This window comes from Berghia stephanieae, chromosome 13 (genome assembly GCF_034508935.2).
Source record: "Berghia stephanieae isolate SIO BIC M18660-M18661 chromosome 13, UCSD_Bste_1.3, whole genome shotgun sequence".
Classification (NCBI taxonomy): Eukaryota; Metazoa; Mollusca; class Gastropoda; order Nudibranchia; family Aeolidiidae; genus Berghia; species Berghia stephanieae.
Window position 1 is genome coordinate 27,648,565 of NC_088372.1, and position 14,547 is coordinate 27,663,111.

The following is a 14,547-nucleotide window of genomic DNA, read 5'->3' on the forward strand; positions in this document are numbered from 1 at the left end:
ATTTTTTTCGGACTGAGACAATGCTGTTAAAGGCCAGGTACTCATTATACACCTGAGTAAGCTGAGAAAATGTGAGTTAAGAGCCTTTTACAAGGACTCAACTACTATGCGCCGAGCGAGGCTCGAACGCAGGACCTTCTGATCTGAAATCGAGTGTCATACCACTAGACCACATAGCCGCACATTGACTTAACTCACTCAACCCTAACACCGACTATATCCATAGTATACCCGGGGTTACTTTTACCCCATGGCTATTTTTCTGAGACAAATTATAGGCGTATTATCAAAGCTAATGGTTTTAGTTTTACATGTTAATTGTAGTTAAATAAAACTGTCTATGTACATGCTCACTTTAATACATTTTTTCCAGTTTTGAAAAGTAGCAAAAATCTCTAGGATTGAGTGAGTTAAGGTACCTACTTTTCTTCTTACTTCATTCCTTGTTATTATCAACATAAGTGCCAGCTCCACCGTGGCCTTCGTAAACTAAAAACCAGATACTGACCAAAAAATTACAACATGAAAAGAAGATGATGATCACCAAAAGAAAGTAAAATGTCAGTTGTTGCTAGAAGTGCTCAAGGAAGCAAATACTTTCATTGGCTGAGATATTGTTTACAACTCACAATTAACTTTTTTTCCCGTGATCTTCGTCTTCTTTTATGACTAATCTTTTGTTTGGTTAGCATCAATGTAAATGTTGCTACTCGAAGCTCGAAGAAATAAATTACAATGTGAAATTGACTGTATGCTTCAATTTAATATACGAAAGCAGATAAAATGGACGTTTCGGGTTTCCCCTTTATCAACAAAACAGGATGAATGAAACACTACAGACCAATGATATAGTGTTTAAATCATCCTGTTATGTATATGAAAACGATCTATATTTTCTTCAAACTGAATCATCAATTTATCATATGCATTTATATGTATCTATTTTTATTAAAAGTGAAGACATTTCCTTTATTTACCAAGATTGTAAAGAAACCCTTCAGACTCAATGGGCACATGGAGCCGGAGTTTACTTCTGTAACTCTATAACGTGAAACGGACAAAAGCAATTGCTTGCTATCCTTTGGATAGGATGCTAGTCTATCGCAAAGTACTTTCCGCCAAATCGCACAGAACCAGCTACCCAATCACGGCCAAGGTGTACAGGAGGTTCAGAAAAAATCTCGACTTCAGTCAGGATCGATTTCGGATCTTCTGGGTGTGAACGAGTACTCTCCCAACATAGCTATCGGAACCCTCAATACACGTCAATATTTATCATTTAATGTATGAATAATACTTGTGCAATTTTTCAATTAAAAATAATATTTAAATATTCTTCATAAACATTCCAATTTTACAGTAAAAGGCTCCTCATCGGTACAGATTCATCAAATGTTCATCTTCAAGTCAATGTAATCTTTATCCTTTTCCCTTTCTTCTTCCTACCCCTCCTCCTCCTCCTCTTCTTCTTTTTCTTCTTCTTCTTTTTCTTCTTCTTCTTCTTCTTCTTCTTCTTCTTCTTCTTCTTCTTCTTCTTCTTCTTCTTCTTCTTCTTCTTCTCGTCATCTATAATATACTTACAGGTCCAGTACGCCACGAATATATGCTGGGTGTCCAACACGTTTTTTATCGACTTCAAGGACACTCTACCAAAAGCCAACAAAAAGCCATTCGATTCTATGATACCATACTATCAATGGGTACCCATGATTCTTCTCTTTGAGGCGCTGATGTTTAAGGTATCCTTGTTCTAAATGATTCGACTGCAAACAAACAAAAATAAGAGAGAAAAGAGAAATCATTAATTCAGATGCATTGCTCGGAACCAAAAAAAAACCCAAAGGTTTTAAGCCACTTTTGTTAGATTGGACGTTTGAAAATCCCATAGTTTTTTTTTATAGATACCAAAGCTGTAGATGGTTATTGGCCGCCGTGTACATATATACAGGTCTGACATCCGAACCCGCTTAAGGGCCTAGTTTAACATTGTTTTAATGGACAATATTTTGCGTCATTTTTTTTAAAGAGTTCCATTACACCAATGCTCCCATAAGGAATCGGGTTATCAGACCTGCGAATAAGTGCACGTCGTGATTGACGTTTTTAAGACTAAATAGATTCAGACCAGGAAAGGGCAGGAAGTCCGTAGTTTTAAAACATAAAAGGTTTAGATGAGCATTTAAGATTGAATTTCTTATCATTTTTCCCCTTTTGTGTTTGCATTGGTTGGACTTTTTATTGGTTTATATCATTCAACCTTGAGTCATTGGCGAATTTTAAATCTTCTCAACTTTTTGCTTTCTTGGGTTGTTACTTTTCTTCACAAAGCGATTTGAAATTCTTAATTTGTCTTTTTATTTATGCTTATTCTGTACAGCTTTTTCCACAATTTCCCGATAACTTTATCTGTCTTTCAATTACATCTCTCCTCAATTAAAAAAAATTGTGTTGCAGATAATCATCTATCTTAACTTTAATATCTATTGTTGCTCCACAGAAAAACAAAGCAAGCCTACGTTTTCAAGGCGTTTTTAGCAAAGAAGAAGCTACTAACAATACATAATTTCTTTCCAGAATATTCATAAGATGGCCATAACAACTACCATTACAACTTTTGCAACATCCATCTGTCAAATAGTTCTAAATAATCATCAATATCACCATTGGTTTTAATCTCCAGTTGCTTGTAATTAACCAAGTTGTATTTTTTCTAGAGCTCTTCAAGACAAAGACAGAGTCAAGTTACTGCCACAACCAACGTTTTTTATTTCTTTTAACATGGGGTTTTCAATTTTATATATGAAAAACTTACTTTTTCCAAAACTCTGTTCAGCTCATTGTGTAATTTCTTTTCAAGAATATGACACCAATTTAGATTCGAAAGAATAATCAAAAATGTTTTCAAAACCCAAAAAATTTCTTTAAAATAATGTAAATCAAGATCCATTCTCTTCACATTTCAAAATTCAATAGACACCAAGTCAATAAAATGTCATATAATCTCAAACTTTCAACAGCAACAAAAAAACAAGTAACTGAACAGAGCATTGGAGCAAAATGTCCTTGGCTCATTTGTGAGCATTTCAAAATTGTTTTCTTTAATTTTTCTTTTTGACAATTTTTTCCTAGAAGTTCTCATTCCCAATTTTGTTTTTCTTTCTCCCTTTCCCCAAATCCTTTCCCTCCCCCTTTCACCACTCTGCGTGCGTGTTTGTGTGTGTGGTCCACCCCTATCATATTTTTTCCAACAATTCACCAATCCACCAATCCATCTACTCTTGCACCTACCCAACCACTAATTTATCATCCCGTGTGATCCATTTTTTTCGACGATTCTCTATCCATAACAATCCATACACTCTTTATTCCATCCAAAAATTTCATGAACAATCGCTTTTTCTCTCCAACCAACCTCATTCTCATTTCATAAACCTATCAATAAATGATTCAATTATCCACTCTCCCACTAAATAATTAATTTGTAAAACGACAAATCCACTGATCCAATTAAATATTAACCATTCAATGAACTATCGATAAACTCTCTATCATTTTGATCATTGCTTTCTATCAATCTCTCTATCAATCTATTGATCTATCCATCCATCTATTCATCAATATATCCATCAATTCATCTACATCTCAATCCATCTCAAATCCAATCATCCAAATGAATTACATAAAATTGTATTCACAAACCAAACACCTTCTACCATTTACTCATTTACATATAAAAAAATAACTTCCCGTTTGTTGAAATACATAATCAATGTTCAAATACGTCTACACACAAACGTATCCACATATCACAATTTCACAATTAAAAAACTCATTCCCATCCACTGATCTGTCGTCGCTCAAACACCAACTGTCTAAATCTCCCTCTAACAAACATTACTCCAACAACTAACAACAATTTACCACAACGCACAATTTCTCACAAATATAAACAACCCACCACCAAACTACTCATAATCAACCATCTGACCCCGAATCAAACTCATAACTAATAATTTCTCATCGCATAATACACGTATGTCCGCCAACTATCTCACAACTAATACCGAACACTCAAACACCAACCCTATACGAAACCGACCAACTAACAACTGACACCCAATTTAAACACACAACCCCTTTCCTGCTCACAAACACAACACCAACCATCTTACCCATCGAAACTAATTCCCAAATATCCAAAAATTCACCAATTCACCAAACCCACTCACAACCAACTTTCAAACTCACAACTAACATATCACACACAAACGCTCACACCCACCCCTCCCCCTCACTCACAACCCTTGGGCTCCAAACAACCCCCCTAAACACAGGTTGACTACACCAACAACGTTTGCTGGGTGTCCAACACGCACCACATACCGTTTGAGGACACACCACCACCGGCCAAATATAAATCTTCGGAAGGAGAAGTCAGATATTACCAATGGGTCCCCATGATTTTCTTATTTCAGGCTCTCCTTTTCAAGGTAAAAATTCATTGCAATAATAGTTTTTCACAAACATTTCTTAAAGGACATTTTTACAAAAAAGATTATTTAGCTAGAATAGGAACTTTTAATTATTGTAATAGGACTTTCAGAATTTGTTATTAGTGCTTTTTGTAAATCTGTTGTCACGTAGTTTCTAGCTCGACAAATTACATAATACTTGGCCTCCTTAAATGTAACCCACTGAGATATTTATAAACTAAAGATGCCTTGATGAAGAAAATTTATTGAGTAAAGACATTCTGTATAAGTGGAGTCAACACAAAGTAATTGAATATAATTGAGATTAAAGTCAAATTTATGAACACACTTGGTTGAGTTCATCTGTTGTCGAAATGTAAAATTCTATTATTTTAAAGGATACAAATAAAACAGTAACAGATTTCTATTAGAAAGTATTTTATGTATAACATCAAATCAGCTATTAATCTTTGATTTGTGTATTGGTGTTATGTTTTAATGCAAAAAGTTAAATATAATGTAGAATTAGTGAATATTTATTACAAAAGCTAATCAACTTATAAAACTATACACAATATTAGCATTTAACGAACATTACAAGTTGTGTCGTTGTTGAACAATAACATAATTTCTGGATTTCCTCAATGAATTATATAATGCAAATATACAACTGTTTGTAAAGATCTGTTACTAGTGTGTACTATGTTGTCTGAAGCTGTCTATAAGTCATTAAAATTCATTTATTTCAAATTACTAACAAATATCAATCATTAAATCAATGGCATTTTCCACAAAAAGACAAACAATACATTCAAAGTCCAATTTTTTTTTAATACCTTTTGTGGCTTTTATATTATTGAACGCTTATTGTATCGCTGTGTCGATTAGAAGAGCTTTACATTGAAATAAGTGCATGATTCTATAACGTTAAAAAATATAGAAAGCTTCGAAAATCTTTATACTCACCATTCCCTCCGTGTGTTTTAATTTTCACCTCTATGTGTGTAGTTTAGTTCATGATTTAACAAGAAAATTTAACAAATTATTTATTACATTATTTTTCATTAAAAAATTTAAATATCAATAAATAGTAAATTAAATGCATTTCAATCAAAATAATCTTATAATGCCTTTTCTTAAAACATTGACCAACTTATAATTTGTAAAAAATTAATCAACTATTAAATTCACACTGCTAAAGATTGATAATAAAATGATCTTGGAAAATTAAAAAACAAAAAACGAATCATTTTAGGAGTGCGAAATGAATCAACATATCTTGGTCAATATACTTACTATTTAAATTTGTAAGTATCAAAAATATTTTCAACATTAGAGGATGCTTATCAACACGATCTATTCTTTTAAAAATAAATTAACCAGGCGTTTTCTGTAGATTCATATCATTCATACATTGTTTCCTTTAACATTTAATGACATTGATTTAATTTATTGTACTGGATTGTTTTCTGTAAACTAAAACTAGTTTGCCATCTATTTATAAAAGACAAAAATTGAATTAAAATAAGAATAGTAGGTGGGAATGGAAGCTTATTCTTCTAAGGAGATTAAATAAAGGAAGAAGTTTGTTATTCCTCTTACAATAAATGTCTCAATCAATATAGTCTATATTTACTTGTTATGAGTGTTAATTATTCTTTAGAGCTTCAAAACACAATAGAACAGAATATTTCTAAAAACATTTTATCGGAAGAGGCATTTCTATCTTTACAATATTATTGTGTCATCAGGAATATTTTTCTTTTAGATTACCTTATGCATGTATTAGTAGCCATACGACTCTAGTGTTAGCATCTCACCCTGTAAACTCACCTTTCAAACAAATCAAAACGATATTTCATTATACATGATTGTTGTATTAATAAATGATATTTATAAGGTACCTCTCCCAACCGGAATCAGTTTAAAGGATTTATTTTGAAATGAGCAGATGGTCGATGAACAATTTTGTGAATTCACAATTAGAAAAGAATTCAAAGAAATATTCATTTTTAAAATAATAAAAACGAGATAAGACAAAAGCAAAAGATGAAAGCCTTTAAGAAAACTTGAACAAATGAATGTTTTTGAAAGAAAAGGAAAAATAAATAAATTTAAATGGAAACCAAAAAAAAACATTAACATTAAGTAAAGGCGGACTGTTTGAAATGTTTTGCGATGAAAAAGACATCAACCTGAATGATAATGGAATCTGTTATCAATTAACATAATTTAGATGTAATTCAGGGCCGGTTAGTATGGCAGGAAACCAAAGCTTACCTCGAAGTGGGAAGTTGTGTTACTTATAATACAAGAAATAAATAAATAAAATTCCCTTTATTCATCCCATATGGGAATTTTCTCACAAGGGTCTACTCCAATGGAAGACTGGAATAACCCAGGCGTCAGCCGCAGTAGAGCGCGCAAATTGAGCTAAGGCGAAGATATTTGCTCAGGGACACACCGCGTAATCGAACTCAGTACCTATTGGGTACGAAGCAAAGACGGTTCCGGTGAGCAACGCTGCCCCTTAACAAAATACGTCAGCCATTTTTGAAAAATGAAAAGAAATTGTCTTGCTCCTTGTTGGGATTCTTGAGATGTATTGCTTTGTCTCCAAAAGAAGTTAACCGCCATGAAAGTTGACCTTTCTTTCATGCACATTTACCTTATGTTAAAAGATAGAAACACAGGACACGTGTAGCTTAATTATTGTGTTTAAGAAGCACATTTACCTTATGTTAAAAGATAGAAACACAGGACACGTGTAGCTTAATTATTGTGTTTAAGAAGCACATTTACCTTATGTTAAAAGATGAAAACACATCAGGACATGAATAGTTTGACTATTGTGTTTAAGCTGCACATTTACCGTATGTTAAAAGATAGAAATACATGACACGTATAGTTTGACTATTGTGTTTAAGAAGTTAAAATCTCTAATTATATAGGCTGTGGGCTGCTCATAGCAAAGTTTTATGACTCACAATATGCTTTGCACTGTGGAAAACGCTAGAAATCGGGGAGAGGTGCCTTAGTTATTGTCATGTCTTTCCTCACAGCTTCACGTGATCTGTCTTGGTTCACGTTAGAATGTCGTCAAGTCTGTTCTCATAATATTATATCGTTTGTATAAATAATTGTACACATGGACTAGTTTTAGATTTCGTTTTATCTTACAGCTTTTCTGCGTAAATCAAACTAAATTGACGACGTGTTGGGACTTTATCTTAAAGTGATACGGAGCTGCTTAAAGCTGTGGACTGTAAAGAGTAATAAACAAAAATGAATATAACAGCCTCGAAAAAGAACAAAATACCAAACACAAAACGTTTCGGGTTCAAAACCCTTCTTCGGCCAATCACAAAAATACAATAAAGACATTAATGCATTACTAAATTCCATATTGACGACAGAGAAATGTTGTAGGTCCTCTGAGTCGTCAATCTGAAATTTAGTAATGTAATTTATTTGGGGATTTTTTTTTGTTATTGGCTGAAGAAGGGTTTTGAGCCCGAAACGTTACGTGTTTGGTATTTTGTTCTTTTTTTAGGCTGTTATATTCATTTTTGTTTAGGACTTTTTTGGTACAATTTCAATTGTGTATATTCGGTTGAAACTGTAATGTTGCCATACTGTGTCATTTATAAAACAATCATTTGATGAAACTCGTCCATGTGTTTACATTCACTGTGCCATTCATATGTTAACATAAGCTTTTCCATAACATTGTCAAGTGGGTGTGAATTCAATATAAAACTATGGAGAGAAAGAAAAAGTGAGTAAATGTGACTCATATATAATAACAGTACAACACAAAACAAATGACGTATCGGCCTTTGACCTTCTTCAAAGGCCGAAACGTCGTTTGTTTTGTGTTGTTCCCTTATATTATATGAGTCACATTTACTCACTTTTCTTTGTCTCCATCTTATTGGCTCATTTAGGCACCTCTAGTATTTGGTTTTAATATAAAACGAACATATTGTGTCAAAAGGGATACAATTTGAAATCATTATTTATATACGCCTCACTAAAAAATTTTAAAAATCCGTTGGGCTTTACATGCCAGTAAAAAGAAAACAATATGGGTACTACAATCACAATATCCACTTCGGCATCAGTGGACAAATTCATTTTTACAGCAACAGGAGCAATATAAATGTAAAGAATTTTACAAAGTAGACAAATTATGCCATACAAAGGAGAAAAAAACAACAACACATTTTGAAAAATTTGTTGAGAAAACTCGTCTTTCAAAAATCAATCGATTCAAGTCACTTAATTGATCAATATTTGAAGGACAAGTTTTCTGGTTAAAACGTTTTTCAGAGTACAAAAAAAAAACAAAAAACAAAGTAGTCCTTCAGAGCCATCAGGCCCTTGGAGACGGAGTTTATGCCGGTTTCTATAGCGTGAAACAGACACAATTGCTTGCTACCCTTTGGATAGGACATTAGTCTATCGCAAAGAACTACCGACAGATCTAACAGACCCAGCTTCCCAATCACTGCTGGGTGGACAGGAATGGGGAATGGGAGGGGGGGGATCAGAAAAAATAATCTCGACTACACCCGGGATCGATCTCGGTCCCTTTGCGAGGGAGTTTTTCAGGGTACGGCAGCATAAAATATAGCGTGCTCAAAGCGCTTTACAAGGGGTCCCTGGTCAACAGCAACATTTAACATATAGGACGGGACATGACGCCTGTTAGGCGATATTACAAATTTTCGGACAAAGACAACGCTGTTAAAGGCCAGGTACTCATTTTACACCTGAGTACGGTGAGATAATGTGAGTAAAGAGCCTTTTCCAAGGACTCAACTATCCGCCGAGCGTGAGGCTCGAACCCAGGACCTTCCGATCCGAAAGCGAGTGTCATACCACTAGACCACATAGCCGCATATTTAGCCATTGTCATATAATTTATGACTTATAATCGCTTTCACTGTCCCTTGATTTTCGTTCAGAGACAAATTGTAGTTCTGACTCGGTCATCATCGGATAGTATATCATTGTGGGAATATGTTAGTCTGAGCATGTTTTATTTCTGCCAAACATTGAAAACAAACAATTATTCCATTTCGGTCATAAGACTTTTTGACTTCATTTATCCAGATATTACGTGACACCAAATTATCGACCATAGAATTCCTTAAATCATTTTTAATCTATCCATATAGATAGTTCTATGACACTAAAAATAATGAGTTTTTATATAGAGCAATATCCATAAACGTGTTTAAAGCGCTTTACACTGGGTCCCTGACCGACAACTACACGTAAAATGAAGAACGATCATGACGAGATATGATGCCTATTAGGCGATATTACAAATTTTTTTTCGACAGAGACAACGCTGTTAACGGACAGGTACTTATTTTACACCTGATTACTGTGAGAGAATGTGAGTAAAGAGCATTTTCCAAGGACTTAACTATGCACCGAGCGATCCTCGAACCCAGAACCTGCGAGTTTCATACCAAAAGACCGCATAGCCCACTAGAAAAAATATGTCTATTTGTGCAGCTTTGTGGCTTTGTGATATGACACTCGCTCTATGACCGGTTGGGCCAGGTTCGAGTCCTGCAAATGAACGGCGCAAGGTTGAGTTCGTTGAAAAAGATCTTTACTCACATTCTCTCATTTCAAATGAGTACCTGATAGATAACAGCGCTGTCTCCGTTGAAAAATAATTGAGATATATCGCAATAGAGTGGTCATTTTAAGCGTTGTAGTTGTCTAGTGACCCCTGTAAAACGCGTTGAGCACGCTTAGTGGATATTGGACTATTTGGCTCAAAGACACCCGAAGTAAAACTTTTCAGACCAAACTGGAAAACATTTTTTGTCAACACAATGTTATATAATATTGATCGGTTAATGTCCCATGAAAGAAAACAAAACCTCAAGTGATTTTATCACGTTTTTTGTTTGTTTCGTTTGAGGCATTCAAAATGAAGAGTAAGAGGCCATATTGACTGGATATTTGACTTAAAAATTGTTGTCGTTAATAATCTCTGGTCAATAAAATATTAAACTCTCCAGACTTTGAACCTAGTTTTGTTTTTAAATATAATCTAACGTTTTTAAAAACGCATGTTGTGCGTGTAATATTATGATGCAATGCTATACTTTAATGTCTGGAAAAATTGTAAAATTTGATATTGCACAAAAGCAAGTGGGTCAGTTGATTAATATAGCAAAGATAGCAGTAGATTAAACAGAAGAGTACATATTTATAAGTCTGACAAGCCAATACAATATATCGCCCACTACGACAATGTTAAAACAAGCGCATTATTGCATTCCGTTATCATATTATTTGCAAAACTGGGCAGGTAGGCCTAAACCAATGCAAAAGATTTCCTTTCATTCTACAGTACATGTATGTCTTCTATTGACTCATGTCAAAACCACTCACACCTACGTATACTTGCAGGTCTTATAACCCAAATTGTTAATGGTCTCATTGTCATAATGGAAATACTCTCATACAGACGGAAAATATTGTCCAATACAACAATGTTAAATCAAGCCCATTATTACAATCGATTATCAGACCTTCTAATGTGTATGCCTTTAGTCATACTAACGAAAGAGTGAAAAATGGAGAGTCTTTGTATTGGAATAATACGAAGTCTCTCCATTGTCACTCTTTCGTTAGTATTTTCACGATCACCAGCTTCAGGCAGCCCCTGCCGTTTTCTGCCGTCTGTCATACTAATTTTAAAATATGCTCTGTCAAGTCTTTTAGTTGCTATTATATGTTTGTACTTTTAAACAGTTAATTTTTGGTTTTTCTCTTTTTTTTAAATTTTGTTTTATTATTTTACGTTTTCATCATTTACGTTTTTCAAACAGACCTTTTATATTGTTTATACGTATCAATATTTAATTGTTATTAGGTACAATGAAAATCAGTTGTAATTTCTTTTCGACAATTCACTTCGTGTTAGTTTCCATCTTTATATCTACAAGTCATCTAGCTTAATATATAGATGTTATGATATCATCAATATATATTAACCCTCTTATATTAGATCATATATCATGGATAATGTTAAAGTTTTGTTATAAAAGCCTCAATGTCTTAATATTAAAATTAAATGTGGTATCATGTTGTAGCTTTTTTTCAAATTTAAATTGGCATATGTTTAAACAGTTATGTCTGTAATATTCTATTGTTATTAACTGTATTTTGTTAGATAACTTTGGCAAAAATAGTTATTTAATTTGTCACTCAAAATATACTTATGAACCTTAAATATTATCTTTAAAAGTATTCTGGAGGAGGATGAGTTTTGCTAGCCTCTCTGATCGCCACAATCAGCTCGTTCTAAATAAAATCTTCTTTAAACAACTCATCAGAGATTGGTGGGCAATGTATACACTGTCTGTTTTATACTACAGAGATTCCAGCTCTTAAACCTGATGAGTTCGAAATATTACCACCAAATTTTGATATAGAGTACTTTATCTAAAAAATATTCATAATTATATAATACTGGGTACCAATCAATTTTATTTTACTAAATACTTTCATAGGCTTCAATAATTGAAGTTTTTTTTTTCATTTATAAAAATGGAATTAATACCAAACTATACAAATGTATATAGAATATTTCCATGGTTTTGCAATGATCAATACACTCCTCAAAAATATAATTGTGTTATATATTTATCATTTGTATTTTCTTTCAAATCTTTCAGGTGCCTTGTATACTCTGGCGCATTCTGACTGCAAGCGCCGGGGTCAACCTAGACAAAATTGTCACCTTGGCAGCAGAGACAGCCTATGTAGCTCCAGACGATCGAGACCGGACAATCAAACACATTGTCCGTTACATGGACCGTTGGATAGAAAACGCCAGAGAATACCGCTCCGGGTGCTTTATACGCCTACGTCAGCAGATATCCAAATATTGCTGTATTGTTTGGGGGAAACGCTACGGGAACTACCTGGTCACCTTGTACATGCTTATAAAGCTCCTCTATTTGGCCAACGCTATAGGCCAGCTCTTCATTCTAAACGAGTTTTTGGGCACCAATTTTAACGTTTATGGCTTCGAGGTCATGGATCATTTAGCCAAAGGAGAAAGCTGGACTGAAAGTCCGCGTTTCCCTCGAATCACCCATTGCTATTTCAAAATCAGGCAAATGCAGAATACACACGACTACACAGTTCAATGCGTCCTACCCATCAATTTATTCAACGAGAAAATATTCATCTTCATTTGGTTTTGGCTGGTGTTTGTTGCCACACTTAGCTCCTTCAATTTCCTAATATGGACGTATACCATGGTTTTCAGACAGCATCGTCTTCGCTACCTCAAGAAATTCCTTCGTATTAATGACTGCTACAAGTCTGAGCTAGACAAGAAAATGGCGGTCAAGTTCAGCGAGCAGTACTTGCGTCAAGATGGTATTTTTGTATTGAGGCTGGTGGGTAAGAACGCTAATGATGTTCTTGTATCAGAGATTATTCTACAATTGTGGAATCACTACAGAAATAAACCCTTGTATCGTCATGCGAATCAAATAAGTGACGATAATAGCAACGTCTGACTAACCGGTCGGGACAAGTCAAAGTGGAAAGCGGTGCAGGTATTGATGGGCTGGCTTGGTATTAATTCCGTCAAATACAGCACAGACGATGCTCACAGTAATCGCAATAAAAGTAATCATTATTGTAATCATCACAATAACAGCAACAACATTGGCCACCTTATGAATAACCGCCACCATCATCATCAATACCACCATCTTCACGGACATCACGGAAATAACCACCACCACGAAGACGCAACAGACTGCTGCTGCGAGAATCATGATGTTGAACTTGTGGGGTTCAACCATTTTCCCAGACAGAACGGTAACGGCAATTGCGCCAACAAGGACGTGGTGGTGTCTGGTTCTGAGGCTGGTTCGGACACAGAGGTATCTCAAGTGTGACAGTAAAAATGTGAACATGAAATGGGGTCAGCAGCCAGTCCTCACGAACCGCTCCCAGTAACCCCTCTACACTGGGATAGTTCTGGATTGTATGGGTCAACAGAAAATCAAATAAAACTCAAAGATGGTTCAGCTTCGACTTGTTCATATGACCGAGAAAAGAGGCAAGACGTTTTTATTTCGACATGATCAAAATAATAGATAATTGAATAATTAAAGTAAAACAAATCACAGATATCGATAGACACTTATTACACACAGGAGCGAATAGTTTATATCCGTTATGGTGAACTTGATCAAGGATATTATCAAATATCTGCAAGGAATCAAAAATGCTCCATCCTATTGCAGGATAGAGTAAATAGCACAAGTATATATCATATTGCTGACCCCTAGATAATGGTATTACGGACTGAGAAAGAAATCCACACATATAATATTGTTTGTTGAATTTGTGAGCATGTGTAACTAAATAGTATAATAATATTATTATGATGTCAATGATTACCTGCTTTTCAAATAATGTTGTGATGATGTTAAAAATGTGTAATGTACCGATATAATGTCACATGACTCGCATTTTAATTACATGATTCATGTTTTATAATTTATTAGCTAATACTGGATCTGTGGGATAAAATATTTTAATGTATCATACGAGAATGTGTAGTAGAATGGAGAGAGAGAGAGAGAGAGAGAGAGAGAGAGAGAGAGAGAGAGAGTTGTTGTTCAAGTTCTAATCTTTTCTTTTCTAGTTATAGTGTGGAGGGAGCAATAGAAGTTAAACCGAAGTCTGTTACACTAAAACCACGAGTTTATGACTTCAAAATGAAAAAAAAGAAACAAAAGAGTCGTGGGGGGGGGGACAATGAACGTGTTGAGTACACAGGATGCTTAATCAAACAACAGATCTAATATAATGACGGAATATTTGCGAACAGGAGACAAACATGAATGTAAGGTGATTGTAACTTGAGTAAAATAAGTAAAAAGAAAATATTCTTTCCCGTTGAAAAAGGTTTGGTTTAAGCTATTGACTGACATTTTATATTAAAGTATCATTCCATTACTTGATTCCCTACAAATACTTTTTAGCCAAAACATTGTTATATTGTTTTCTA

General features: G+C 34.3%; 1 protein-coding gene across 10 annotated transcripts in view; it reads left to right on the plus strand.

The window, feature by feature from the left end:
• Window positions 1-13,543, plus strand: part of LOC144958678 (innexin unc-9-like) — an 867,612-nt gene extending 854,069 nt beyond the window's left edge. For all 10 annotated transcript variants that reach the window (XM_078890803.1, XM_078890802.1, XM_078890804.1 and 7 more), the window contains 2 exons: window positions 4,335-4,490; window positions 12,185-13,543. In XM_078890803.1, the coding sequence (XP_078746929.1) occupies window positions 4,335-4,490; window positions 12,185-13,039 (1,011 nt within the window). In that variant the 3' untranslated portion in view covers window positions 13,040-13,543. The remainder of the gene's footprint in view (window positions 1-4,334; window positions 4,491-12,184) is intronic.
• Window positions 13,544-14,547: the final 1,004 nt, after the last annotated feature.